Genomic DNA, 26,535 nt, shown 5'->3' on the forward strand with positions numbered 1-26,535 from the left:
TATTGGCTGCTGGCCTTTTTATAGTCCCGTCGTATGTGTTGTATGTCACCTCGTTCTGAACTATTGGATTTTTTGTCAACTTTGTGCGACCATGTGTATGCAAGACAAGCTTGGGCCAAGATCCGTCGGAAAAAATCAGACGAATTTTGTCATCAGAATGTCCGACCGTGTGTACAGGACATAAGTCTATATTACATCAGGACTTTAACATACTTTAACATACCCTCCCTGTTTGACTCCTCCCCTCAAGTTCATTGCTACGGATCCATAATTTTGGTTTTTCACTACAGTTCAGTATTAACTTTCAATTTTTTTTTTTTATAACAATAATATTATTTTTTCTCCTTTTTTCTTTCTGATATTCAATACATGATTACTGTTGGACATTGATCTTAGACTGGTTGTTGATTGATGCTTTTTGTATTGTTATCTTTTCATTAACATTATGTATATCTGGATGCATGTCATGGCTTCTGGCTGCGGGACATGTAATGCAGTGGGGGAGATGAGGTGACTGGAAACTAGAAAGGCAATGTGTTGTGATTGGGAAACAGTATGGTATGTTGGAAGGACAACAGCATGTAATGTAAAGTACTGTGAACCATATACTGTATGCATTATATCTATCTATCCAGCAGGTGGCACTGTAGTGTTTATCTATGGTATTATAATCAGAGGACATGTTATCTTTCTCAGTGTATGTAGTTGTATCCTCCTTTTTCCTGTTCCTGTCTCCATGATGTAAAGATATGTTCTATTTCTTTTTTTTTTTTAACTTTAACGTTTTAATATTTTTGACAAATTACATTCCAATATAGATGAATACAATTAATTGGTATTGCTTATCATATTGCATAGAACAGATAATAACAAAAATTTCGGGAATAAATAACATGAAATAATAAAAACTTTAAGGTACAATATCTGAAGTTTGATATCCCACTACCGCCCACCCCAAGTGGGATCATACTGTAGGCGGGAGCTGGTCATCAAATATTCAAATTTTAAGGAATGAAAAGAAGAAGAAGAAGAGGAGTCTATAAGAATTTAAATACCTTGGTGTATCATATATCGCTATTCTTTAAGTAATTGGAGGCTCTCAGGTTTGTTTATCCAAACTTGCCATTTTTTTTATTTTGAAGATAGTGATAAATACATTTTTGAATGCTAACATCAATTCGTATTGGGCCTGAGTCTTTAGTCTTATAATGCCATTTGACAAGTTAGGAGCTTCTGTGCATTTCCACATATTGCCAATGGTATGTCTCGCTGCTATCAGGATATGTGATACTATTGTTCTATAGCAATATGGGTATATATCTAGATTTAATCCTTATAATGCTGTTGCCAGTGTCAGTTCTGTCAAATTACCTGTAAGTTCTGCAATAAAGTAGGAAACTGAGTTCCAAAAACTTGAAAGATTCTTGCATGACCAAAGAATATGGTATAGGTTTCCCACTAATTCCTCACACCTCCAGCAGATAGGAGAGGTGGAAGGGAATATTTTGGATGATCTATAAGGTGTAAGGGTACCATCTTTTAAGAATTTTTTGGTGAATTATCCCAATGTTCTGTACATGAGGATGCTTTACTAGTGATCAATAGAGCTTTATGCCATTGTTCCCATGTTGGGATTTTTTTCCTCTGGGGAAAAAGGGGAAAGAAGCTGCTAGAAAAGCCTAATTACTCTTACTTTTTGAAATCTGTAGTGTGTGAAATATTGCCATATTTCTGTTGGGATATTAATTTTGTCAGAAAGGATTATATTTTTTAGATACGGTATGCGCATTTGCTGAATTTCCCTTCCACTATGTTCTTGAAGTGTGCTGATAGGCAATTATAAGTTTGGAAGCCTTGTTTGGTCCATTCTTTTGTTCACTTACGTATTTTACAGTAGTCTATTATTCTTGTGGGCAATGCTATTTAAGTAAACAAGTTTCTCTTTTTGGTTTTAAAATATGTTTCCAAGCTATTAAAGTTGATTTAATAGAAAGGAGGTTTGGAACAATTATTTTTTTGGGTTATTATGTTCTGATATTTCTCCATAAAAGAAAAGCTATTGCTGTATTCCAGAAGCTTCCAGCACATAATTTCAATACTCTGCACAACATGGTGAAGTAGTTTCCGGTAAGTTCCACTGTTTCTGGCCATCTTGCTCCAGATTATAGATAAATGAATAAATAAAGTCGCGCTATGGAAAAATCAGATCTCCAATGTGATAGAAATATGTGAAATGAAATTAAAATTAAAAAATGGAGAGAGGAAAGGAAATATACTGGGTTAGAGCTGCCTGTGCCTGAAGCCCTCACTTCCTTATTGGGGAAGAGAGGGAAATAAAAAGTGTGAAATAAAAAGGTTATGGCGCTAAACCCTATCAGTGATGAGATGAGTTAACTTATCAAAACCTAGTGTTTATTTTTTATATATAAAAAGAAAAAGAAAAAAGAAAAAACTGTTGGTGATACCGTGCAGAGATATCCTAAAGCAATTTTAAAATTGCTTTAGGATATCTCTGCACGGTATCACCAACAGTTTTTTCTTTTTTCTTTTTCTTTTTATATATAAAAAATAAACACTAGGTTTTGATAAGTTAACTCATCTCATCACTGATAGGGTTTAGCGCCATAACCTTTTTTTGCTCCAGATTATGTTTAATGCTAAAGAATTTACAGTATCTCAAAAGAAATTCCTAGTTCAGGGGTAGGGATGAGCTTTGAGTTCGAGTCGCACTCATGTTCGACTCGAACATTGCCTCATTACCCCACATAATTTTTTTTTTTATTTGATGCGGGGTTCCCCTTAATACCCATACCAGACCTGAAGGGCCTGGTAATTGAATTTGGGGGAACCCCACGCTTTTTTTTTTTTTTAATCAGTGACTTTCAATGAGTGTTCTCTGTATTATGGGAGCCGACAATTCATTATAGTGATTTTAAAAGACTTTTTTTTCTGCAGAAATTACACTTTGTGCAGGGACAGTTCTAAGCACAGGAAACATGCGCCCCTTCACAGGCATACTATAGACACCCCCCAGGTACGAAATTTAAAGAAATATTACACTTTTATTGTTTCACTTTAATCATTATTATAATCAGTGCTCCTGAAAAAACTGCCGTTTTTTAAACTTTTTTTTGCATTGATACATGTCGCCTGGGGCAGGACCTAGGTCCCCAAACACTTTTTAGGACAGTAACTTGCATATTAGCCTTTAAAATTAGCACTTTAAATTTTGAATGTTCGAGTCCCATATACTTTAATAGGGTTCTAAAGTTCACACAAAGTTTAGGTCTGTTCGCTGGGGCAGCCTTCCAGAGGTTTAAAGAACATGTAAACGGAACAAATCATATTCCTGATATGTGCCTGCTGTACCATGTACTTGTATGAACAAGTCCCTGTTCTCTTTATATTGCTTTCTTTGTGTGAAATCCCTGGTGTTCCTGCCAGTCCCTCTGCTTTACTATCAAAAACTGACCACCCTAAGCAGGAGAGCACACCATAGTCAGTTCTCAAGCTGTGCTGGGAACTCAGCCTTTTCTCCCCCAATTATAAGACTTGACACATCCCCCACAATCACATCAATAGGCAAAGAATAATAAAATGTTTTTGTTTGGGATCTTAACTATAAGGCTCCAGTTACACCTAAGCGACTTGAATCACAGACAGAATCGCCACAATTTGGCCCGCGAAATTGCAGCAAAATGCGGGACGCATCTGCAATGTCATTACTTATTAATGGTACCACCAATCGCAGTACGATTTTTCCGCGGTTGTCACATGATAAATTGGAGTAAATTGCAAAGTACGACACTCACCCACAAAAGAAGCTCCTGCTCCTTTTTGAGCGTCAAGCTTTGTGCGTTGTGATTTTGCCACAATTGCAGCCCGATTTATCGCGGCAAACTGTTTGTGCTGACAGGGGAATCAGTCAGTAGACTGACTTGAACAATGAGACATGTCCCCCATCTTTGTACTATATAAGAAGGGCCATTATTACAACAAAACAAGCCAAAAACCAAATTTTTCATATCACAAAACATTCCTATGAATATTGTATGTTTTTATTGTAATTCGGTGCGTTTAATATTTGATGGCTTATGCTTTTATACATGCAGTTATGTGAAATGTTCATAATAATATTTATTTATTAACACATTCTTGTATCATAAGTTACAACTAGGAAGTTTGTAATTGGGGTGAAGAAAAGAAAACTGTATTTGCACATGACATGTTGCCTTTAGTAAATATTGTCCTTTGTATGTAAGCAATATGCCATGAAAAAAACTTGACATGTGCAAATTGGACTGACAGCGTATCGCATGAATTAAAGTCAGATAGTGTTAACTGGAGCTGACAGGTGCTATAAAAGATGTGCATATAATGCACACTAAATAATGTAAAGCTATATCTGGGCACCTAAATGTATTTTATCAAGCACAAGAAGAGATAACATGTTTCACAAACCTTTGAAATGTTGCTTGATCGACTTGCTGAGCGCCCAAGGGATTTGTCATTCTGCAAAACAAAATTAGATTACCAAAATAGGTGTGATAAGTATGTAGGATTGTATCTTCTAGCCTCACTTTCATCCATGCTGTGTCAATTAGATTTAATTACTAGGCAGAACACTGGAGTTTGAATTGATGTCTTTAAATGCTATAATTATCAAAGTATTGTACTGACGTGTGTTGATTATACAGTTTTGGCTTCAGAGTTTGAAAGCGTGAAAAAAAATAATAACTTGAACTGAGTTATCTACTAATTTCCTGCAGAGTAAATAATCTTAAGAATAACTAAGGTATGTTTTCAGTGAGTATTGATTGTGAGCGTTCTAGTTATCAAATTTCCCCTGAAAGTATATTTATCATATATACTGTATTATATACACTATATTGTCAAAAGTATTGCGACACCTGTCCCTTATACGCACGCAAACTTTAATGACATCCCAGTCTTAGTCCGTAGGGTTCAATATTGAGTTTACCCACCCTTTGCAGCTATAACAGATTCAACTCCTCTGGGAAGGCTGTCCACAAGGTTTAGGAGTGTGTCTATGGGAATGTTTGGCCAGTTGGACGAGAAGACCTGGCTCGTAGGCTCTGCTCTAATTCATCCCATCAGGTTGAGGTCAGGACTCTGTGCAAACCAGTCAGGTTCCTCCACCCCAAACTCTCTCATTCATGTCTTTATGGACCTTGCAATGTGCACTGGTCCAAATCATTTGGTGGAGGGGGGATTAGGGTGAGGGGATGTTTTTCAGGGGTTGGGCTTGGCCCCTTAGTTGCAGGGAATTCTTAAGGCGTCAGCATTCCAAGACATTTTGGACAATTTCATGCTTCCAACTTTGTGGGAACGGTTTGGGGATGGCTCCTTCCTGTTCCAACATAACTGCATAGGCTCTAATTTATACCAAAGGTGTTCTATCAGGTTGAGGTGCAGGCCAGTCAGGTTCCTCCACCCCAAATTTGCTCATCCATGTCTTTAATTGTCCTTGCTTTGTGCACTGATGCACAGTCATGTTGGAAAAGGAAGAGGCCATCCCCAAACTGTTCCCACAAAGTTGGGAGCATGAAATTACCCAAAATGTCTTGGTATGTTGACGCCTTAAGCATTTACTTCACTGGAACTAAGGGGCCAAGTCCAACCCCTGAAAAACAACCCCACAGCATAATTCCCCCTCCACCAAATTATTTGGACCAGTGCACAAAGCAAGGTCCATAAAGACATGGATGAGCATGTTTGGGGTGGAGGAAATTGACTGGCCTGCACAGAGTCGTGACCTCAACTTAATAGAACACCTTTGGGATGAATTAGAGCAGAGACTGCGGGCCAGGTCTTCTCCTCCACATAAGTGCTTGACCTCATAAATGCACTTCTGGAAGAATGGTCAAACATTCCCATAGACACACTGCTAAACCTCGTGGACAGCCTTCCCAGAACAGTTGAAGCTGTTATAGCTGCAGAGGGTTGGCCAGCTCAATATTGAACCCTACGGACTAAGACTGGGATGCCATTAAAGTTCATGTGCATGTAAGGGCAGGCGCCCTAAAACTTTTGATAATATAGTGTGTATATATATATATATATATATATATATATATATACAGTGGTGTGAAAAAGTGTTTGCCCCCTTCCTCATTTCCTGTTCCTTTGCATGTTTGTCACACTTAAGTGTTTCGGAACATCAAACCAATTTAAACAATAGTCAAGGACAACACAAGTAAACACAAAATGCAATTTGTAAATGAAGGTGTTTATTATTAAAGGTGAAAAAAAATCCAAACCATCATGGCCCTGTGTGAAAAAGTGATTGCCCCCCTTGTTAAAACATACTATAACTGTGGTTGTCCACACCTGAGTTCAATTTCTCTAGCCACACCCAGGCCTGATTATTGCCACACCTGTTCACAATCAAGGCATCACTTAAATAGGAGCTGCTTGACACAGTAAGGTCCACCAGAAGATCCTTAAAAGCTACACATCATGCCGAGACCCAAAGAAATTCAGGAACAATTGAGAAAGAAAGTAATTGAGATCTATCAGTCTGGAAAGGGTTATAAAGCCATTTCCAAAGCTTTGGGAATCCAGCGAACCACAGTGAGAGCCATTATCCACAAATGGCGAAGACATGGAACAGTGGTGAACCTTCCCAGGAGTGGCCGGCCGCCCAAAATTACCCCAAGAGCGCAGCGACGACTCATCCAAGAGGTCACAAAAGACCCCACAACAACGTCCAAGGAACTGCAGGCCTCACTTGCCTCAGTTAAGGTCAGCGTTCATGCCTCCACCATCAGGAAAAGACTGGGCAAAAATGGCCTGCATGGCAGAGTTCCAAGGAGAAAACCACTGCTGAGCAAAAAGAACATCAAAGCTCGTCTCAATTTCTCCACAACACATCTTGATGATCCCCAAGACTTTTGGGACAACATTCTGTGGACCGATGAGACAAAAGTGGAACTCTTTGGAAGGTGTGTGTCCAAGTATATCTGGCGTAGAAGGAACACTGCATTTCATAAAAAGAACATTATACCAACAGTAAAATATGGTGGTGGTAGTGTGATGGTCTGGGGCTGTTTTGCTGCTTCAGGACCTGGAAGACTTGCCGTGATAAAAGGAACTATGAATTCTGCTGTCTACCAAGAGATCCTGAAGGAGAATGTCCGACCATCTGTTCGTGTACTCAAGCTGAAACGAACTTGGGTTCTGCAGCAGGACAATGATCCTAAACACACCAGCAAGTCCACCACCGAATGGCTGAAGAAAAACAAAAAGAAGACTTTGGAGTGGCCTAGCCAAAGTCCTGACCTGAATCCTATTGAGATGTTGTGGTATGACCTTAAAAAGGCCGTTCATGCTCGAAAACCCTCTAATGTAACTGAATTAGGACAATTCTGCAAAGATGAGCGGGCCAAAATTCCTCCAGGACGCTGTAAAAGCCTCATTGCACGTTATCGCAAACGCTTGGTTGCAGTTGTTGCTGCTAAGGGTGGCCCAACCAGTTATTAGGTTTAGGGGGCAATCACTTTTTCACACAGGGCCATGATGGTTTGGATTTTTTTTCACCTTTAATAATAAACACCTTCATTTACAAATTGCATTTTGTGTTTACTTGTGTTGTCCTTGACTATTGTTTAAATTGGTTTGATGTTCCGAAACACTTAAGTGTGACAAACATGCAAAGGAACAGGAAATGAGGAAGGGGGCAAACACTTTTTCACACCACTGTATATATATATGGTCTTTAAAAGTTACTGCACTTTCTTATATTTAATAGATTTAAAAAGAAGTGCAGACATTTTTTCTACTGTAAATATACAGTATATATGATTTTCACATCCTCGCTTACTTTCCCATACATTGATGATGGTGTTTCCTATACAGACATAAAAGTTCTCTAATGCCTTATTTATTTCAGACAATGCTCTCAGCACGCCTTCTCAACAACTGATTGCACGAAAGAGGTTTAAGTCACCTAGATATAGTACTTTTTGAATCAGTCTGAGGAGATGTGTGCAGAGAGAAACATGCAGAGCACAATAATTATGTTTTGTTATTAACCACTTCAATACCAGGCACTTAAACACTTTCCTGCCCAGACCAATTTTGAGCTTTCATCGCTGTCGCAATTTGAATGACAATTGCACGGTCATGCTACACTGTACCCGAATGAAAATGTTATAATTTTTTTCCCCACAAATAGAGCTTTCTTTTGGTGGTATTTGATCACCTCTACGGTTTTTATTTTTTGCTAAACAAATAAAAAAGACCGACAATTTTGAAAAAAAAATGTTTCTTTTTGTTTCAGTTTCAAAACTTTGTAAATAAGTAAGTTTTCTCCTTCACTGATGGGCACTGATGGGGCTGCACTGACAGTCACTGATCAGGTGGCACTGATGGGCACCGATGAGGTGCACCAATGAAGTGGCACTGATGAGGTGGCATTGCTGGGCACTGATAGGCGGCACTGATGGGCACTGATAGGTGGCACTAATGGGCGACAACAGATGGGCACTGATAGGTGGCACAAATTGTCACTGATAGCTGGCACGGATTGACATTGATGGGCAGCATGGATGGGCATGGATAGGCAGCACAGATAGGCATGGATAGGTGGCATGGGTGAGCATGGATGGGCACTGATAGGCGGCACGGATGGGCACTGATAGGCGGCACAGATGGGCACTAATAGGCAGCACAGATGGGCACTGATAGGTGGCACGGATGGGCACTGATAGGCGGCATTGTATTGTATTATATTGTACTGATGGATACCAAACAGTGCCTAACAATAATGCATGCCAATCAGTGATGCCCATTGTGGGCACTGACTGGCATCCCTGGTGGTCTAGGGTGGCATACCTGGTGCTGGGCATCCCTGGTGGTCTGGTGGCATCCCTGGCGGTCCAGTGTGGGCATCGTCAGGGGGGCTGCGCTGATAATCGATCAGCACACCCCCCCCCCCCCCGTCAGAGGAGCAGCCGATCGGCTTTCCTCTACTCGCGTCTGACAGACGCGAGTGAGGAAAAGCCGATCAACGGCTCTTCCTATTTACACTGTGATCAGCCATGATTGGACATGGCTGATCACATGGTAAAGAGTCTCCGTCGGAGACTCTTTACAGGGATCGTAGTTGTGGGGTGTCAGACTGACACCCCGCAACAACGATCGCCGCGATGCGCGCCCCCGGGGGCACGCAGAGGCTTAATATCCTGATCATGTCATATGACGTCCGGTCAGGATATTAAAACCACTTTGCCACCGTCATTTTGCTATAAGGCAGGCGGCAAGTGGTTAAAGTGGCTTTAAGGTAAAAATCTAAAATCTATCTGTTCTCTCTCTGCCCCTAAACACATAACGCACTCCTCCCATAGACTCCATAGACTCCTGCTGCTATCAGTCAATCTCCTGTCAGGAGCCAGTGAAGACTTGACTTACCTACACTGTGTGTGTCTATGGACGCACACAGCCATTAGTCAGGTGTGCACAGGTGCCCCCTAACCACTCAGCTCGCTAAGTAGGAACTAGATGAGGAAGGAGTGGGGGACTGCCAAAGGGGAGGTAAGGGACCGCTCTGTGTAATATGATTACTTAGAGCAGTTAAGTATAACCTCTTTTATTTTAACAACAAAATCCTTTGCTATTACTTAAAACAGAATGTATTTGTAACATATAAGTATAATCTCATTGATGCACATACAGCATATAATTACAAACTATAAACATAAAACATTTTGTTTTAGGCGTATGTAAACCCTAACAATGAACATCTCTTGTTTATTCCCCTTTGGTCTGTTAAATACACAATTGAAAACATTTTGTTGCACAGTAAAACCTCGGATTACGATGCGGTTTACGAGCGTTTTGCAAAACTAGCTGTTTTTTTTTTTTTTTTTTTTTAATCCTGACTTGATTTGTGAGCTTTGTCTCGCAAGACGAGCGGGATTCAAGCCTCTGGGGTATGCAGCACCGCTTGTGACCGCAGGTGGGAGGGTGCCAGAGACACTCGGAGACCACTTACAGACACTCACAGTGTCTTTGAGCATCTCAGAGTGTCTCAGAGTGGTTTCCAAGTGACTCAGAGTGGTTTATGAGCGTCTCTGAGTGTTTCTGAGCGTCTCTGGCACCCCCTCACCTCTGGCCACATGAGGTAGTACATACACTAGCAGTGACACTGGAACAAATTATCTGAGTTTCCCTTGATTCCTATGGGGAAACTCCCTTTGATACACGAGTTCTTTGGATTACAAGCTTGCTTCTGGAACAAATTATGCTTGTAATCCAAGGTACTACTGTATGTGTTCAATATGTACAAAAAAATACCTGTTGCTCCTGTCAGAAATTCAATGAGTATATTAACTCCTGTAGTGATTTGACAGTTCTCTTCTGAATTTTTTAACAATGTAATTATTACTGCCTGGGTTCTCTCTGTGAACTACACACCATACCCCTCCCCTCCCTATATTATGGAAATGAGGAGAGGGGGAGGTGTTCTGTAGCCCCAATACACTTCCTGACCTAGAGTGACAACACTTCTCATCTATAGGAAAGAGTAGATTGAGCATTTTCACCTTAGTACAGGAAGCGTGTTACTGGCAGGATCAAAAGTTTAAAATAAAGAAAAGACCAAAAAGAAGAATAATGGATTGTATCTAAAGATAAGTAGGCTACAATATATAACATTTTTGACCCCCCCATGTGTTCCCCCATCAAAAACGCAGACCCTTATCCGAGCACGCAACCTGGCCGGCCGCAGGAAAGGGGGGGATGAGAAAGCACCTCCCCCTCCTGAACCGTACCAGGCCACATGCCCTCAACATGGGGTTGGGGCTTTGGGGTAGCCCCCCAAAGCACCTTGTCCCTATGTTGATGGGGACAAGGGCCTCATCCCTACAACCCTTGCCTGGTGGTTGTGGGGGGTCTGTGGGCAGGGGACCCGCCAGATCCTGCCCCCCATTTGAAAGGGTAAGGGTACATTGTACCCTTACCATTTCACAAAAAAAGTATCAAAATGTAAAAAAATAAAACACAAGACATATCTTGGGACAAGTCCTTTATTAAAAAATAAAAAAATGAAAATGTCCCACAAAGTCCATTCCTCTTCCCCGTGGCATCAGAGGGGAGCGGGGCCACCCGTTTACGTACTCGGGTGGCCCCGCCCCCTCTGACGCCACAGGGAAGCCATTGGGAAGTCCCCGTGTGTCAGAGGGGGCGGGGTCATCCGGGTACATCACCGTGTGGCCCTGCCCTCAATTATAAAAGAAGTGTCAAAAGTGTTTTTTCCGGTCCATCGGCAGAGTGAGAAAAGAAGATGAATGGACTTCGTGGGACATTTTTATTTTTTAATAAAGGACTGTTCCCAAGATGTGTCTTGTGTTTTTTTTAAATTTTGACACTTTTTTTGTGAAATAGTATGGGTACATGTACCATTTCAAAAGGGGGGCCGGGATCTGGGGGTCCCCTTGTTAAAGGGGGCTTCCAGATTCCGATAAGCCCCGCGCCTGCAGACCCCCACAACCACCAGGAAAGGGTTGTGGGGATGAGACCCTTGTCCCCATCAACATGGGGACAAGGTGCTTTGGGGTCTACCCCAAAGCACCCTCCCCATGTTGAGGACATGTGGCCTGGTATGGTTCAGGAGGGGGGGTGCTCCCCCACCCCCCCTCTTTTCCTGCGACCTGCCAAGTCGCGTGCTCGGATAAGGGTCTGGTATGGATTTTTGGGGGTCCCCCAAGCCATTTTTTTTACATTATGCCACAGGGTTCCCCTTAAACTCCATAGCAGACCTGAAGGGACCGGATTTTTTTTATTTATTTTGGTTTGGGGTTCCCCTTAATATTTATACCAGATCCAAAGGGCCTGGTAATGGACTGGGGGGATACCATGCCGGTTTTTTTCAATTACTTTTATCTGTAATGCCGAGACCTGACAATTTATCATAGCCGCTAGTAGTTTTAAATTACTTTTTTCCTTTAGAAATTTCATTTTGTGCAGGAGCTGTTCTAAACACTGGAAAAATGTGCCACTTTACAGGCACACTATAGACACCCCCCAGGTATGAAATTTAAAGGAATATTTCACTTTTATTGTTTCACTTTAAGCATTTTGCATTGATACATATCCCCTGGAGCAGGACCCAGGTTCCCAAACACTTTTTATGACAATAACTTGCAGATTAACCCATAAAATGAGCACTTTTGATTTTTTTTTCACGTTCTTGTCTCATAGACTTTAACGGTGTTCGTGTATTCGGGGGGTGTTTGGCTCATCCCTATTGATTAGTAAGTTAGCGCTTTGGGCTGTGTGGTGTAGGAACACACGTAACAGTGCTTAGCAGCAAGCCCTTTACTGACACTTGTTTTACTTTACCTCCAGTAGTTCAGTAGTTTATTGTAAATAGTAGTGTAGTGGTCACCTTTTATACTAAAGATTGGCATGTGGCATTAATAAATATTGATTGATTTCAGTTGTGCTCCACCAGCTCCCCCCCCAACCATGATCATTGCGCCTGGCTGCAGAGTCCATCTCCCCATCCCTGCACTGATGAGCACTGATTGGCAGCACTGATGGAAACTCATTGGCAGTACTGATTGTCACTGATAGGCAGCACTAATGGGCACTGATTGGCAGCACTAATGGACACCGATAGGTGGCACTGATTGGCAGCACAGATGGGCACTGATAGATGGCACTGATTGGAATTGATAAGCTGAACTGATTGGCACTGATTGGCAGCTTTGATGGGCAGTAATTGGCAGCACTGATGGACACTGATAGGTGGCACTAATAGGCGGCACTGATTGGCACTGATAGGCAGCACCGATGGGCACTGATATGCAGCACTGATTGTCAGCACTGATGGGCACTAATAGGTACCCCTGATTGACACTGATAAGTGGTACTGATTGGCAGCACGGGTGGGCACTGATAGGCAGCACTGATGTCTACTGATAGGCAGCACAGATTGTTAGCACTAATTGGCACTGATTGGCACTGATTTGTGACATTGTTAGTCAGCACTTATTGGTGGCACTGATTGGCAGCACTGATTGGCACAGATAGGCCGCACTGATTGCCATTGATAGGCTGCACTGATTGGCAGCATTGATGGGAAGTAATTGGCAGCACTAATAGGCAGCACTAATTTGCACTGATAGGCGGCACTGACTGGCAGCACTGATTGGCACTGCTAGGCAGCACTGGTGGGCCCTTATAGGCAGCACAGATGGGCACTGATTGGCACTGATAGGCAGTACTGATTGGCATTAATAGGCAGCACTAATAGCCACTAATTGGCACTGATAGGCAGCACTTATGGACACTAATAGGCAGCACCAATGGGCACTAATAGGCAGCACTGATGGGCACTGATTGGCATTAATAGGCAGCACTGATAGGCACTGATAGACAGCACTGATGAGCACTAAGTGGCACTGATTGGCAGCACTGATAGGCAGCACTAATTGGCACTAATAGGTAGCACTGATGGACACTGATTGGTAGCATTGATTGGCACTGATAGGCTGCACTGATGGGCTCTGATTGGCAGCACTCATGGACACTGACAAGGGAGAAGGGGAGTTTCACATGTAGCAGATCGTGATACTTGCCAGAGCCACTCAGTGTGTAAAACCAGCTGTCACATCTCAGCCACAATGTCGGGGATGGCCAAGACCGAGCAGCTATCAAACACGAGCCAATGATTGGGCTGCTTAAGAAAGGGGGCGGGGCCAAATAAATGTAGCGGCCCGTCCAGACCCCATCCCATTGGCTGGTGTTTGATAGCTGTTCAGCCCCACCCATCCCCGACATCGTGGCTAAGTTGTGACAGCCGGTCCCTCTCCATGCATGTTACATTACCTAACAGTTTCACACACTGAGCAGCTCTGGCAAGCCTCATGATCTGCTGAATGTGAAACGGTTTCACAGGCAGCGCAGGCTACACACTCCTTGGATGCAGCTTTTCACAGCAGATCTCGGGAGACAGAACAGTGATTAGGGTGTGGCAAGGCACATCTGGCACACCCTGTGCGCACGCCTATGACAACCATGATGTTTTAATGGTTTCATTGGGCCATGAGGGTGGAACACATACTGGTAAAGAGATATCTCATCAATTGAGCCCAAAGAGTATAAGAAGCTGGCAAGAGATTCGACTTATCAATGACAACTAAAATAAATTATGGATTGACATGATTATGTGATAATTATAATTACTGTGACCATATCTAAAAAAAAAAAAAAAAAAATACAGATCTCTGTTACAGTAACTCCTTTGCTAAAACAAATACCTAAAATAAAACTGTCCTGCAAAGAAGAACTCACCTCCCCTGCTGTCTGTGCCACTAATTATTTTGCAGTGAAGAGAAGTTGTCTACTGATTTTTTTTCAAAAACCAGCATTTTTGGGAGGGTCATGTTTTGCACAACCCTGTTGCACACAGTGGTTTCTTCTGTTAACTCATACATTGCTACTCTTTCCAATAGTGATGTAGAGGTCAGTGGGAGGAACCACTAAACAGAATATGGGACTAGGAGATTGACACTACAGGAAGTGTCAACTGAAAGAGTTGTAAAGTCAGAAGGTTTTTTATCTTGATGCATTTTATCCACCTTAAAGGTGACCATAGATGGTTCAAATCTTGGCTGGTTCAACTCGAAGTCAAATGGAAAACTGTGCACACATATACCTCTAGCTTCACTGTTTGACCTCCTGACTTTACTGAGCTCCTCTCTCCTGGGTGGAATCATGAACTAGGGCCCACACCCATCCTAAAATGCCTGTGCATACTTGTACAATCAGTGGGAGCTGGTGGCTCACAAAACATGGAACCAGGACTGAAGACTTCATCCCTCCCAAAGTCTCTATGAAGCTCCAGGACCTACTGTATATCAGAATTTACTAATTCTAAAGAACACTGTATGTATATATGTATATATATATATACATACAGTGACAGTAGCAAATATGAGAATTATTACAAACAACATTTGCTCACTGAAATAGCTGATGTTTTGCAGAGAAATATGGAGAGTAAAATGGAAATGTAGCTGGAATAATTTCAGAAATGGACAACACAACAAAAGAAGGATAGAGGTTTGCCTGTCTGTAAAATCTTGTGTCACACCAGTTGTGAATGAAATATCTGTGATGACTGTGACAGCAAGTTCACATGGGCAAGCAAAAATGATTAAGATAAAGTATATTATGCTTTTTGGAACTTGTTATAAGCCATCTCATATAAAAAGTGCTGAAGATCAAACACTGCCACAAACTGAAAAAAGCCAGCAGAAATTGAGTGCATATTATGAGTGATAAATATTACTTAAAACAGTGATATATTAAGGTAATTTATTTAACATCAATTATCCAGATTGAGACATTAAAGACATTAAAGCTACTTTTCCTAGTAAAGGGCATAGATTTTTGTCAACATTGCAAGACAATTATCTAAGAAAACTGGTAACTTTACTAACGAGATGGGAAGCTCTGCTTGATTTGATAATTTCTAACAAAATTCCATATCATTTATGCAGGTTCGAATGTATGTGAGCAATGGCATTAAAACACTATTGTAATGTTTTAGTTGCTTTTTATTGACGAATTGGATAAGAGGATTTGTACAAAAATAATTCTAAGAAAAAATCAAAACCAATATGCCTGAATAGGAATAGGAAAGTATTAAAGGCTAGAATCACCTTTCTGCAAGAAATATTAAATGCACATATTTTTGCAGGAAAAAAAATGTGCATTTATTATTTCTTGCACAGGAACCTGCATAGCATTGCACCCACAATCAGTTGATCCTGGGTGCAATGTCGTGCTCCTGCAGGTATGTTCTCTGGCTTTCTGCCTATACCTCCACAGAGGCAGTGGCAGAGAGGACTTGTATTTTTCTCATTCACAATTATCTGTGAATGAATGATGCATCTGTCCAGGCGGAGCTGGACTGGAGTGCCTTCAGAATAGGTATAGACATCTTTCCTTTACAGGGTAGTTATTATAAGGTTTAGAAGGTGGGAGATGGATTAAGCTTAGATACTACCATTTACCGTATATACTCGAGTATAGGCCGACCCGAATATAAGCCGAGGCCCCCAATTTACCCCCAAAAAAACTGGCAAACTTATTGACTCGTGTATAAGCCGAGGGTGAGACATGCCTGTCCATCCCTGTGTGTGTGTCCGTTCATCCCTGTGTGTCCGTCCATCCCTGTGTGTCCGTCCATCCCTGTGTGTCCGTCCATCCATCCCTGTGTGTGTGTGTGTCCATCCATCCATCCATCCCTGTGTGTGTGTGTCTCCATCCATCCATCCATCCATCCCTGTGTGTGTGTGTCTCCATCCATCCATCCATCCATCCCTGTGTGTGTGTGTCTCCATCCATCCATCCATCCATCCCTGTGTGTGTCTCCATCCATGTGTGTGTGTGTGTGTGTGTGTGTGTGTGTGTGTGTGTGTGTGTGTGTGTGTGTGTGTGTGTGTGTCCAGCCTACCTTTGTCCCGAGCCTCCGTCCCGTGCCTTGCCTCCTTGCCTCCGTCCCGTGCCGTGCCTTGCCTTGCATCCGTCCCGTGTCGTGCCTTGCCTTGCCCCCGTCCCGTCCCGTCCCGTCCCGTGCCGTGCCGTGCCTTGCCTTGCCTCCGTCCCGTGCCCTCTTCGTCGGCGGCCATTGTAAAATTCAAAAGCTGCGCCGCCGCCTTCGCCTGTGATAGGCGGAACACTGAATTTCCCAGCAGCCTGTGTTCCGCCTATCACAGACGTCGTATCATCCTCGTCCGTAGTACGAGGATGATACGATGTCCGTGATAGGCGGAACACAGGCTGCTGGGAAATTCAGTGTTCCGCCTATCACAGGCGAAGGCGGAGCCGGAGGCGCGGCTTTTGAATAGAATGGCCGCTGTCTGTCTGCTCGACACGCTGATCGAGCGGGCAGACAGCGATGACTCGAGTATAAGCCGAGGGGGGCACTTTCAGCCTCAAAAAAGAGGCTGAAAATCTCGGCTTATACTCGAGTATATACGGTAAGTGGTATTCTACTTTAAGCAACTGACTTCCTGGTTTGGCAATTTAGCCTTCATCTCCAGCCTTCCTACTGCATAGTGTTTCAGCACTATCCCCTCTGTCCAGTCAACAGGGAGCTGACCCAGGATACAGTCATGTTTTTCTTCTTTTTTTCCTAATTTTATTTTATATTATTTTTTATTTTATATTTTATAATTCTTACTATTTTCTTTTTCGAACACCAATGTCTTTTTCATATACTACTTAGTCTAACACTAGACGTTATCTAACAATGAAAACAGTACACAACCCCCAAAAGAGGGCTGGGGGTCGCCGCTCTCCTCCTGAGCGCATTGTGTTCCCAGTTGGGGTGCCTGGGCAGGGGAGTGGTGTTCCTCACTCTTGATCAAACAAGATATACTTTATATATCACATTTTTTACCTTGGTTTACGTGTCTATTGTATACAGACCTTGTTATAGAATAATCCCCCAGTCTGTGTAATAAGCTGAAGAAGTGCATGCCTGAGTCACTATTTTTCTACATGTATTTTCACTTATGTTCTGTGAAATATTCAATAAAAAAATATTGATTTTAAAAAAAGTTACCACAACACCATTATTATCTTGTATTTTTTAACCTCAAGAGATACAAATGTTGGTGACCCTTGTTAATTTGACATTGTATTTTTGAAATGTACCTGCCTACTCACAAACAAATTGTCCTTTTTGAAGTAAAACACATAGCCAAGTATTTGTCGAAACAAAAATTAGAAATTTAATATGGATCTTAACAAAATAAAGAGGAAGGCAATGCTGGAGAAACAGTTGGAATTGGTGAAGCCTTTGTACCCCAGGGCAGACATCAATTATTTGACAGGAAAAATTGGTAACCTGAGGAGTCCATTTATTGGGAGCACAATCCGGTCCAGGATTTCAAGAGATTGGGAGCAGCAGCAGATGACATATATGTCCTGAGGCTGTGGTCTTACAACAGCTTGCGTCATTTGCTAGACCACACCAAACCCAGGCCATCACTCTCAACACTTCCTTCCACACTTCCTTCCATGCTGCTGTGGTGGGTTAGGTGGCTGTGGTGGTGGTGTTGCTGGAGGTGGTGGTGGTGTTGCTGGAGGTGGTGGAGGAGTGTGGTCCAGCTCACACACATAGCTTTTAGCTGTGAGTTTGCCCCTCATCCCCTTGTTTAGGGCCTGAAGAATTATCCCCTCACAGATGAGGCGTTGGCCCTCCTCCATTTGTTCCAGTTTAATGGCTGTCAGACAGCCATATGACTCGGGGGCCACCAGGGGTCGTTGTTAGCGCAGTAGCCTGGCGAATTAAAGTAGTTGCTGACTCCTCCAGGTTCCTTGCCTTCCTGGTCCGTTTGGTTGGAAGGCGGAGGGGAGGAATCTGGGATTCAGTCAGGCTGATTGCCACGGCCTCCTCCTGGCTAAGACTTTCCTGTGTATGAAAATGGTACATAGTTTTAGGTTTTTGGTCATCAATTACACACAGTTTTGAGCTCATGACTGTTGAAAATTGAATGTTAACAAATAGAAAAGACTATCATTCTGACCCCAGCATTTTTATTCTTGTTGTCCCAATCATTTTTGGCTACTATTGTCTATCAGTATAAAATAGCAATAGTGGCCTTCGCGCTACTATATATAAAAAGATAGATAAAAATGGTCTATCCTATATTATAAATGGATAATAGGGAAAAATTTAAAGTAAAATGTAGCGCAAACTATTAATCACAAACCCCAGTGCAAACAATTAAACGCTAAAGTGTTTGTGGATATTCCAAAAAAAATGCCAAAATGTATCAGTGCACTAAAATTTAATTATCCCAACATTCTTAAACCCAAAATAATTGAAGAAATATATACATAGATAAATAAATTCCTGAATAACACACGTCTAAAAAATTGTAAAAAAGTATATAAAATGCAATAAAGTGCAACTTAGCGCTAAAAACCTGCAGCAAAATCTAGTAGCGTCCACATAACACTAAAATTAAATGAATAAATATATAGTGATCCTGCGCAATGGTGTACGTGTATAAACCTCTAATTTGAATAGTGAAACAATGTGAAACAATTATAATTCAAAAGGCACTCAAAAAAAATCCACAAATACAAGAGATATGTCCGTAAAAATTATTTTGCTTAATATATAAAAATTATATAAAAGATATGTCCGTATATAAACCTCAGAGGGGGCGGAGTCACCGGGTGGCCCTGCCCTCCGTTATATATAAGAACTGTCAGAAGAAGAGAAACATCACACAGAGGGAGCCTCCCATTACGCGAAGTGGCCCGAGAACGAAGAAGAGACGCCGTGGAGGAAGATGCCGGACGAGAATACCGGAGCAAGAAGAAGCAGATCGGAGGAAGAAGAGGATCGGAGGAAGAAGGAGATGGAGAAAGAAACCGAAGGATGAAGAAAGGAAGAAGGAAGAAGATCAAAAGAAAGAAGATGAAAGAAGACTTTAATAAAGGACTTGTCAAAGACCGTCTCCTGTCATTTGTCACTTTTTTGGTGAAATGGTAGGGGTACTTTTTTACCCCCTTACCATTTCACACAGGGGGCAGGCCGGGATCTGGGGGTCCCCTTGTTAAAGGGGGCTTCCAGATTCCGATAAGCCCCCTGCCCGCAGACCCCCACAACCACAGGCTAGGGTTGTGGGGATGAGGCCCTTGTCCTCATCAACATGGGGACAAGGTGCTTTGGGGGGACCCCAAAGCATCCTTCCAATGTTGAGGGCATGTGGTCTGGTACGGTTCAGGAGGGGGGCACTCTCTCGTCCCCCCCTCTTTCCCTGCGGCCTTCAAGGTTGCGTGCTCGGATAAGGGTCTGGTATGGATTTTGAGGGGGACCCCACACCATTTTTTTGGCGTGGGGTTCCCCTTAATATCCATACCAGACCTGAAGGGCCTGGTATGCTCTTGAAGGGGAACCCATGCCGTTTTTTTTTACATTAAAGTCGTGTTGTAAGTCACGCTGTGATTCACACCCAAGTCTTGTCCAAGTTGCCTCCCAAAGTCATGCTGGAAGTTGTGTTACCCCTGTGTGAATGGATTGTTATGATAAAAGTTCAATAGACACAAATTGTTATTGTCAGAGTCATGTCGAATTTCCTATCTGTATTGAACTGTGTCAAATGAAAATTAAAATAAAGCATTTATTTATGTCGGATCTTTTGTTTTTCGGATTCTGTGCTTTCGTTATCGTTTGTCAAAATGATAACGAAAATACCTGAAATTCAAACGAAAATGCATTCGGATGAAAATGAATGCATGTTTAGTTTTTAACAACAAATTTATTTTACATATTTAAACAGTATCTGGCATATCAATTGCTCCCTACCCCCAAAGTACTCCACATAACTTTGCCGTACTTTGAGAGTGCTTTGGGGGGGGGGGGGCAAGTCAGGATGGCCAGCTTCAAGTGCCATCAGGTTTGGTTCCAGTGAGCCAGCCTCATTCGCAACTGAGGCCAGATAGTTGGCTGCATTTTTTATTAAAAAATTGTGCAAAATGCAGCAGAAAAGAATAATGTGGTTTTGTTTATATTCTGCCATATTTATCACAGTAAGGAATATACGTAACCAGCTGGCCATTATGCCAAAGGCACTCTTCTGGCTCTGGCCAGCTGGTAATTAAAACCCCTCTGGTCCGGGTTGAGGGTCCTCATAGGGAATGGCTGCATAAGATGGTCCCCCAGCGCAAATGCTTCATCTGCCACAAAGACGAATGGGAGGCCCACCACGTTGTCTTCTGGAGGTGGCAAGCCCAAGCTGCCATTCTGGAGTGGTCTGTAGAACTCAATCTGGGCGAGGACTCCACCATCCAACATCCGGCCATTCTTTCCCACATTCACATAGAGGAATTCATAAGTCGCCGACACTACCGCCAACAACATTATACTATTATACCGCTTATAGTTATAATGGTACGACCCCGATTTGGGGGGGTGGGATGATGTGGATGTGTTTCCCATCTATTGCCCCACCGAAGTTGGTACAGTCCCACTGCTGGGCAAATTGGGAGGCCACAGTCTGCCATTCCTGTGGGTTGGAATCAAACAAGGAAAAAAAATGAGTACTTTTGCACATAACATTGCAAGCAGATTAGACGCAAACATTCATGGCCAACATAAGTATAACATTTATTGAAATTAGTATTTGTAGACAAAAGTATAAGGTCCACTTATAAGATTCCTCACCCCTTCTGATGGCCCATTGTAAAAATTTGATAGTTGGGGGGATGCTTTGGACAGGTAACCCTCTCCACTTCATTGAGAGCTGAATGTATAAATAATGTGTATTCATTTGGCCAGCTCCTCCTTACTTAAACTATTGACAGCCCACTGGACAGGTAAGAAGTTTCATAATCCAAAAATATGAATGCACACTGTACAAACTGAAGCACATATTTTTTACATTCTGCAATTACCTATCAAGATAATAGGAGAACAAAACTTTAAACAGTACCGTTTGAAAGTATTTAGGCAGGCACTTGCACTACATACTTTGGTGAATTAATCCATAAATATTATAAACAAAAGCAGTAGGTATAGTGCGTATGGGTTTGGGAAAGTCAGCAGATAGAGTATTGGTATCGGTTGGGGGGAGGGAGGGTTCAAAATGAGTTTTGGCCCCCAAAAAAAGCCTCTTGCACTCTGCCTGAATTTAAGGATAAAAATAACATTTGGACACATTTTAGGGGGTGTTTAGGGTAAGCACTACAATGTAGCTGACAGATTTTTTTGTTAAGTGACTACGCTAGGTGTGTATGGGCCCAGGATAGCATGCTGGGGAGGTTAGTGAAGGAAAATATGCACGAAGGACAAAAAGGAGCATTAAAAGCTTACAGCATGCATGGGGACAAGAAGGACATTCACAGCATATTAATGGAATTATGAAATAAATAAAATACATTAGCAAACAGTAAATACATAGAATGTGATGATAAAGGATAAAACTTACTTTAATATAGTCCTTCTGCAGGACCTGAATTATGGCAGAACAAGACTCCGGAATAATGATTCCCAGAGACTGGAAGGAGATCCCAGTCGTGAACTTAATATTTTGGAGACTTCTCCCCGTCGCCAAGTACCGCAAGGTGGTGACGAGCCTCTGCTCAGGAGTAATGGCTTGCCATATGCAGGTGTCCTGCTTCATAATATAATGGGTAAGCAAAGCCAACAGATGGTGAAAAACAGGGTCCGTCATCAGAAATAATTCCTGAAATCATCAGGATCTCCCACAGCAAAGGCGTGAGAGAGAATTGTTCATGCTGGAGCAACCCATTCTTGGTCCATGAACTCCTTCTCCCCCTGTTCATGGAGTGGACTTGGGTCAAAGCAAGAACTCCAACACCAAACCCAACAACGGCACAAGCTCTCCGACAAGAACGTAACTGCAACATGGCTAGAAAATGGTCAGCTGGTCAGAGCGAACTTAAAGAACGCACTGAAAATCAGAAAGGACCTGAAAAGAACAAGCTGAAATTCAGAAACGAGTAGACAAGAACGCACTGAAAAACAGAAGCGAACTATAAATAGAATGCACTGAAAGACAGGGACGAACTGACACAACGCACTGAAGAACAGATACAAACCCAAATGCACAAATTGAAAATCAGAAACAAACTGAAAAGCAAGAGGCTGAAAAGCACAAATCGTCTCTCACCAAACTTCTACTAACACGAGATAAACACGAGATTAGCAGAAGGGACCCAAAGGGTGGTGCACTGTCTATTGAACTTCCTTTTTATAGTCCTGTCGTACGTGTTGTATGTCACCGCGTTCTCACGTTCGTTATTGTTGGCCAACATTTGTGTGGCCGTGTGTATGCAAGACAAGTTTGAGCCAAATTCCTTTGGAAAAAAATCCACGGTTTTGTTGTTGGAAAATCCAATCGTGTGTATGGGGCATAAGACTAGTTGATCTACATAAGGCTGCAAAGCAATGCAAAGGGACGCAAAGCAACCTAAAAGTGTTTAGACATAGATAGATAGATAGATAGATAATTTATTTGTAAATAAAATGCTCAGGTTTCTCTGATCTTTCTGCCTATTGAAGTTAGCAAGTTCTGCTATACTATAATAGGACCTGGTAGGCATAACATGGAAAATATCAAATCAAGCTGTTGGCACGCAGCAAATACAGAAAGTATAATAACTGAGCCAAATCAGGACTCAGTAATGACTTTCTGTCTTTTAAACTTTTATTAAATAAGAATAACATTGTAATAATATTGTTATAAAATATATAAAAAGTTTAAATCCTGACAACAAGAGACCACTCTCTATATATAGCAGTGCATGACTATTCACTTCTTTTCAAAGTGACTTCTTCCAGTGCCCAAGAAATTATGGTGATTGGAAACAGTTCTCACAGGGCCCTCAGACGAAGTCGGAAGTGACGAAACGCGTCCGAGCGTAATCATACCGGAAGTGACGTGTGCGTTCCAGACTCCGAGCTCCAGACAACCAGGGCACCAGGAAGTGAACCGGTGAATACACAGCGGACGTCCGCTGCCCCTTGGATACACTGGACCCGGAAAAAGGCATAGTACACGATATCTTTGAGCGATTGTTGCATTTATCTTTTTGGTACGCATATTTAATTTGTGGGTGGTTTTGCGATAAAAAGTTTTAAGCAGTATCACGCTATGTTGGTATACTTTGTTCTTTTTATGAGATATACTGGACCCCCATATTAGTAACAGAGACATCTAGCGGCCAAGGAGGAGTTGGTTTTGGTATTGTGAAGGTGAAGATATATTGTAATAATATTGATGGTATATACTGTATATATATATATATATATATATATATATATATATATATCACACACACATATATTTGTATTGGTAACAGTATATTACACTATATTGTCAAAAGTATTGGGACACCTGACTTTGCACACACATGGACTTTAACTTTAATCCCAATATTCATCCGCAGGGTTCAATATTGAGTTGGCCCACTCTTTGCAGCTATAACAGCTTCAACTCTTCTGGGAAGGCTGTCCACAAGGTTTAGGAGTGTGTCTATGGGAATGTTTGACCATTCTTTCAGAAGAGCATTTGTGTGGGAGGCACCTTGGTGTAGTGGTTAGCACTCTCACCTAGCAGTAAAATGGGTCACTGGTTCACAATCCCAACCACGACACTACCTGCCTGGAGTTTGCATGTTCTCCCTGTGCCTGTGTGGGTTTCCTCCGGGTACTCTGGTTTCCTCTCACACTCCAAAGACATTTTGGCTTCTGTGCAAAATTGGCCCTAGTATATGAATGGAGACTTTGGATTGTGGGCACTGATGTGGACAAGAAGGCCTGGCTCGCAGTCTCCGCTCTAAAAATTCATTCCAAAGGTGTTCTATTGGTTTGAGGTCAGGACTTTGTGCAGGCCAGTCAAGTTTCTCCACCCCAAACTCATTTATCCAAGTCTTTATGGATCTTGCTTTGTGCACAGGTCCAAATCATTTGGTGGAGGGGGGATTATGGTGTGGGCTTGTTTTTCAGGAGTTGGGCTTGGTCCCATTAGTTCTAGTAAAGGTAATTCTTAAGGCATCAGCATAGCAAGACATTTTTAATAATTTCATGCTCCCAACTTTGTGGGAACAGTTTGGGGATGGCCTCTTCCTGTTCCAACATGACTATGCACCAGTGCACAAACCAAGATCCATATAGACATGGATAAGCAAATTAGGGGTGGAGGAACTTTTCTAGCCTACACAGAGTCCTGACCTCAACCAGATAGAAATAGAAATTAATTAGAGCAGAGACTGCGAGCCAGGTCTTCTCATCCAACATCAATGACCTCACAAATGGGCTTCTGGAAGAATGGTCAAACATTTCCATAGACACACTTCTAAACCTTGCGGACAGCCTTCCCAGAAGAGTTGAAGCTGTTAAAGCTGCAAAGGGTCTGCCAACTCAATATTGAACCCTACAGGCTAAGACTGGGATGCCATTAAAGTTCATGTGCGTGTAAAGGCAGGTTTCCCAATACTTTTGACAATATAGTGTATATAAAGATTCCATACACAGTGTGGAGCATTACTGTATAGAGCAGAGCATTCCTATGAAGGAAAATGCAGATTCAGTAATATATTACTGTATTAGGAATATGACAGAACATCAATAAGATACAACATCAGTGAAGTGACATTTTTGCTATAAATTATGAACCAGGGCACTGTTTTACTGTAGTCCATGTACAAGTTAGTTCATCTCATCCTAGCAAGCTATTTAACTGTCACTCAGTAAATTAGTTTTTTTTTTTCATGTGGGGTGATTTAGTTATAACCACAAGATTTTATAAAAAATAATTGCTTAGGTTAAAGTGCAAGCAAGTGCAAGGGCAAGCTACTATTTAAAAGCTTTATAGGGAATAAGGAAAATGTATCTAATGTGCTAATCTTTTATCAAATACTGTTTTTTTTAGGTAAAAAAAAATAACACATTATTAAACATTGACAATTCACATGTTTTTTTTAAACAAAGGATAATGTGCTAAAATTTAAATACATTTACTGTAGAGAGGGTACAGGCAAAACTATTAATCGGCCAGCTTTGTGTGAATGTTTGTGCCCTATGCCTCTTTAGTTTATGTGACCACCAAGGGCACCTGGAGCAATAATTTCTTCTAGAATGGTAAGTATATAAGTACTTATTTTAGAATTTATGAATTAAAAGATGAAGTCTATGCAGATACTGAGAAAACAATTTACACAGCCATTAATTAATTACATAACTAAACCCTAAAACGAAATTTTATATATTATATATTGCACTTTATCAGTTCTTAGATGAAATGGCTGCATATTGTTTTGGTTTATTTTCATGTAGTAATCCAATCATTAACACACTTCCTGTTCTAAGGAGACAACACTCACTGCACTGTATCTATGTAACAGCTTTGTCACCGTAAGCTGTTCAGGGATGTTTTTAATATTGATTGGACCGTGAGCAATTTTTTTTCTTGCCCCCCCCCCATGCAATTTTACTCTCTACCCCAACATCTAAAAAACTTTAATAGTGTAAACATAAAGAACCAAATCACTGATTACTTGCTAGAGGTTACTGCACTTCCTTACTGCTCACTGATTGGTTGCTAGAGGTTACGACTCATCATTACAGCTCATTGATTGGTTGCTAGAAGTTGCTGCACATCATAACCACTCATTAATTGGTTGCTAGAGTTTACTGCTTATCATTGCCACTCACTGATTGTTTTCTAGAGCTAACTGCACATTGTTCCACTCACTGATTGGTTGATAAAGGTTACTGCACATCATTACTGCTAAACGATTGATTGCTATAGGTTACTGATTCTTATTGCCACTCACTAATTGGTTTAAAGAGGTTACTGAACATCATTCAAGCCTGGAGAAATAATAAGTAGCATACTTATGCACCAAAAACATGTCAGCAGGCACAAAATAGGTTCCAAACTTAACCACTTGGGACCCGCGCTATTGCAAAATGACGGCAATAGCGCGGACCCACATTTTCGGGACTACGTCTAT

At 41.7% G+C, this 26,535-nt stretch overlaps 1 protein-coding gene across 3 annotated transcripts in view; it reads right to left on the reverse strand.

Moving 5' to 3' along the window:
- Window positions 1–26,535, reverse strand: part of MARCHF1 (membrane associated ring-CH-type finger 1) — a 479,165-nt gene that overhangs the window by 258,028 nt on the left and 194,602 nt on the right. For 2 of the 3 annotated variants that reach the window (XM_077477154.1, XM_077477156.1), the window contains one exon: window positions 4,462–4,512. The exons of the other annotated variant lie outside the window; for it this stretch is intronic. In XM_077477154.1, the coding sequence (XP_077333280.1) occupies window positions 4,462–4,512 (51 nt within the window). The remainder of the gene's footprint in view (window positions 1–4,461; window positions 4,513–26,535) is intronic. 3 annotated transcript variants of the gene reach the window in all.

This window comes from Lithobates pipiens, unplaced genomic scaffold (assembly GCF_037356315.1).
Source record: "Lithobates pipiens isolate NorthernLeopardFrog02 unplaced genomic scaffold, aLitPip1_a1.2 Scaffold_13, whole genome shotgun sequence".
NCBI lineage: Eukaryota > Metazoa > Chordata > Amphibia > Anura > Ranidae > Lithobates > Lithobates pipiens.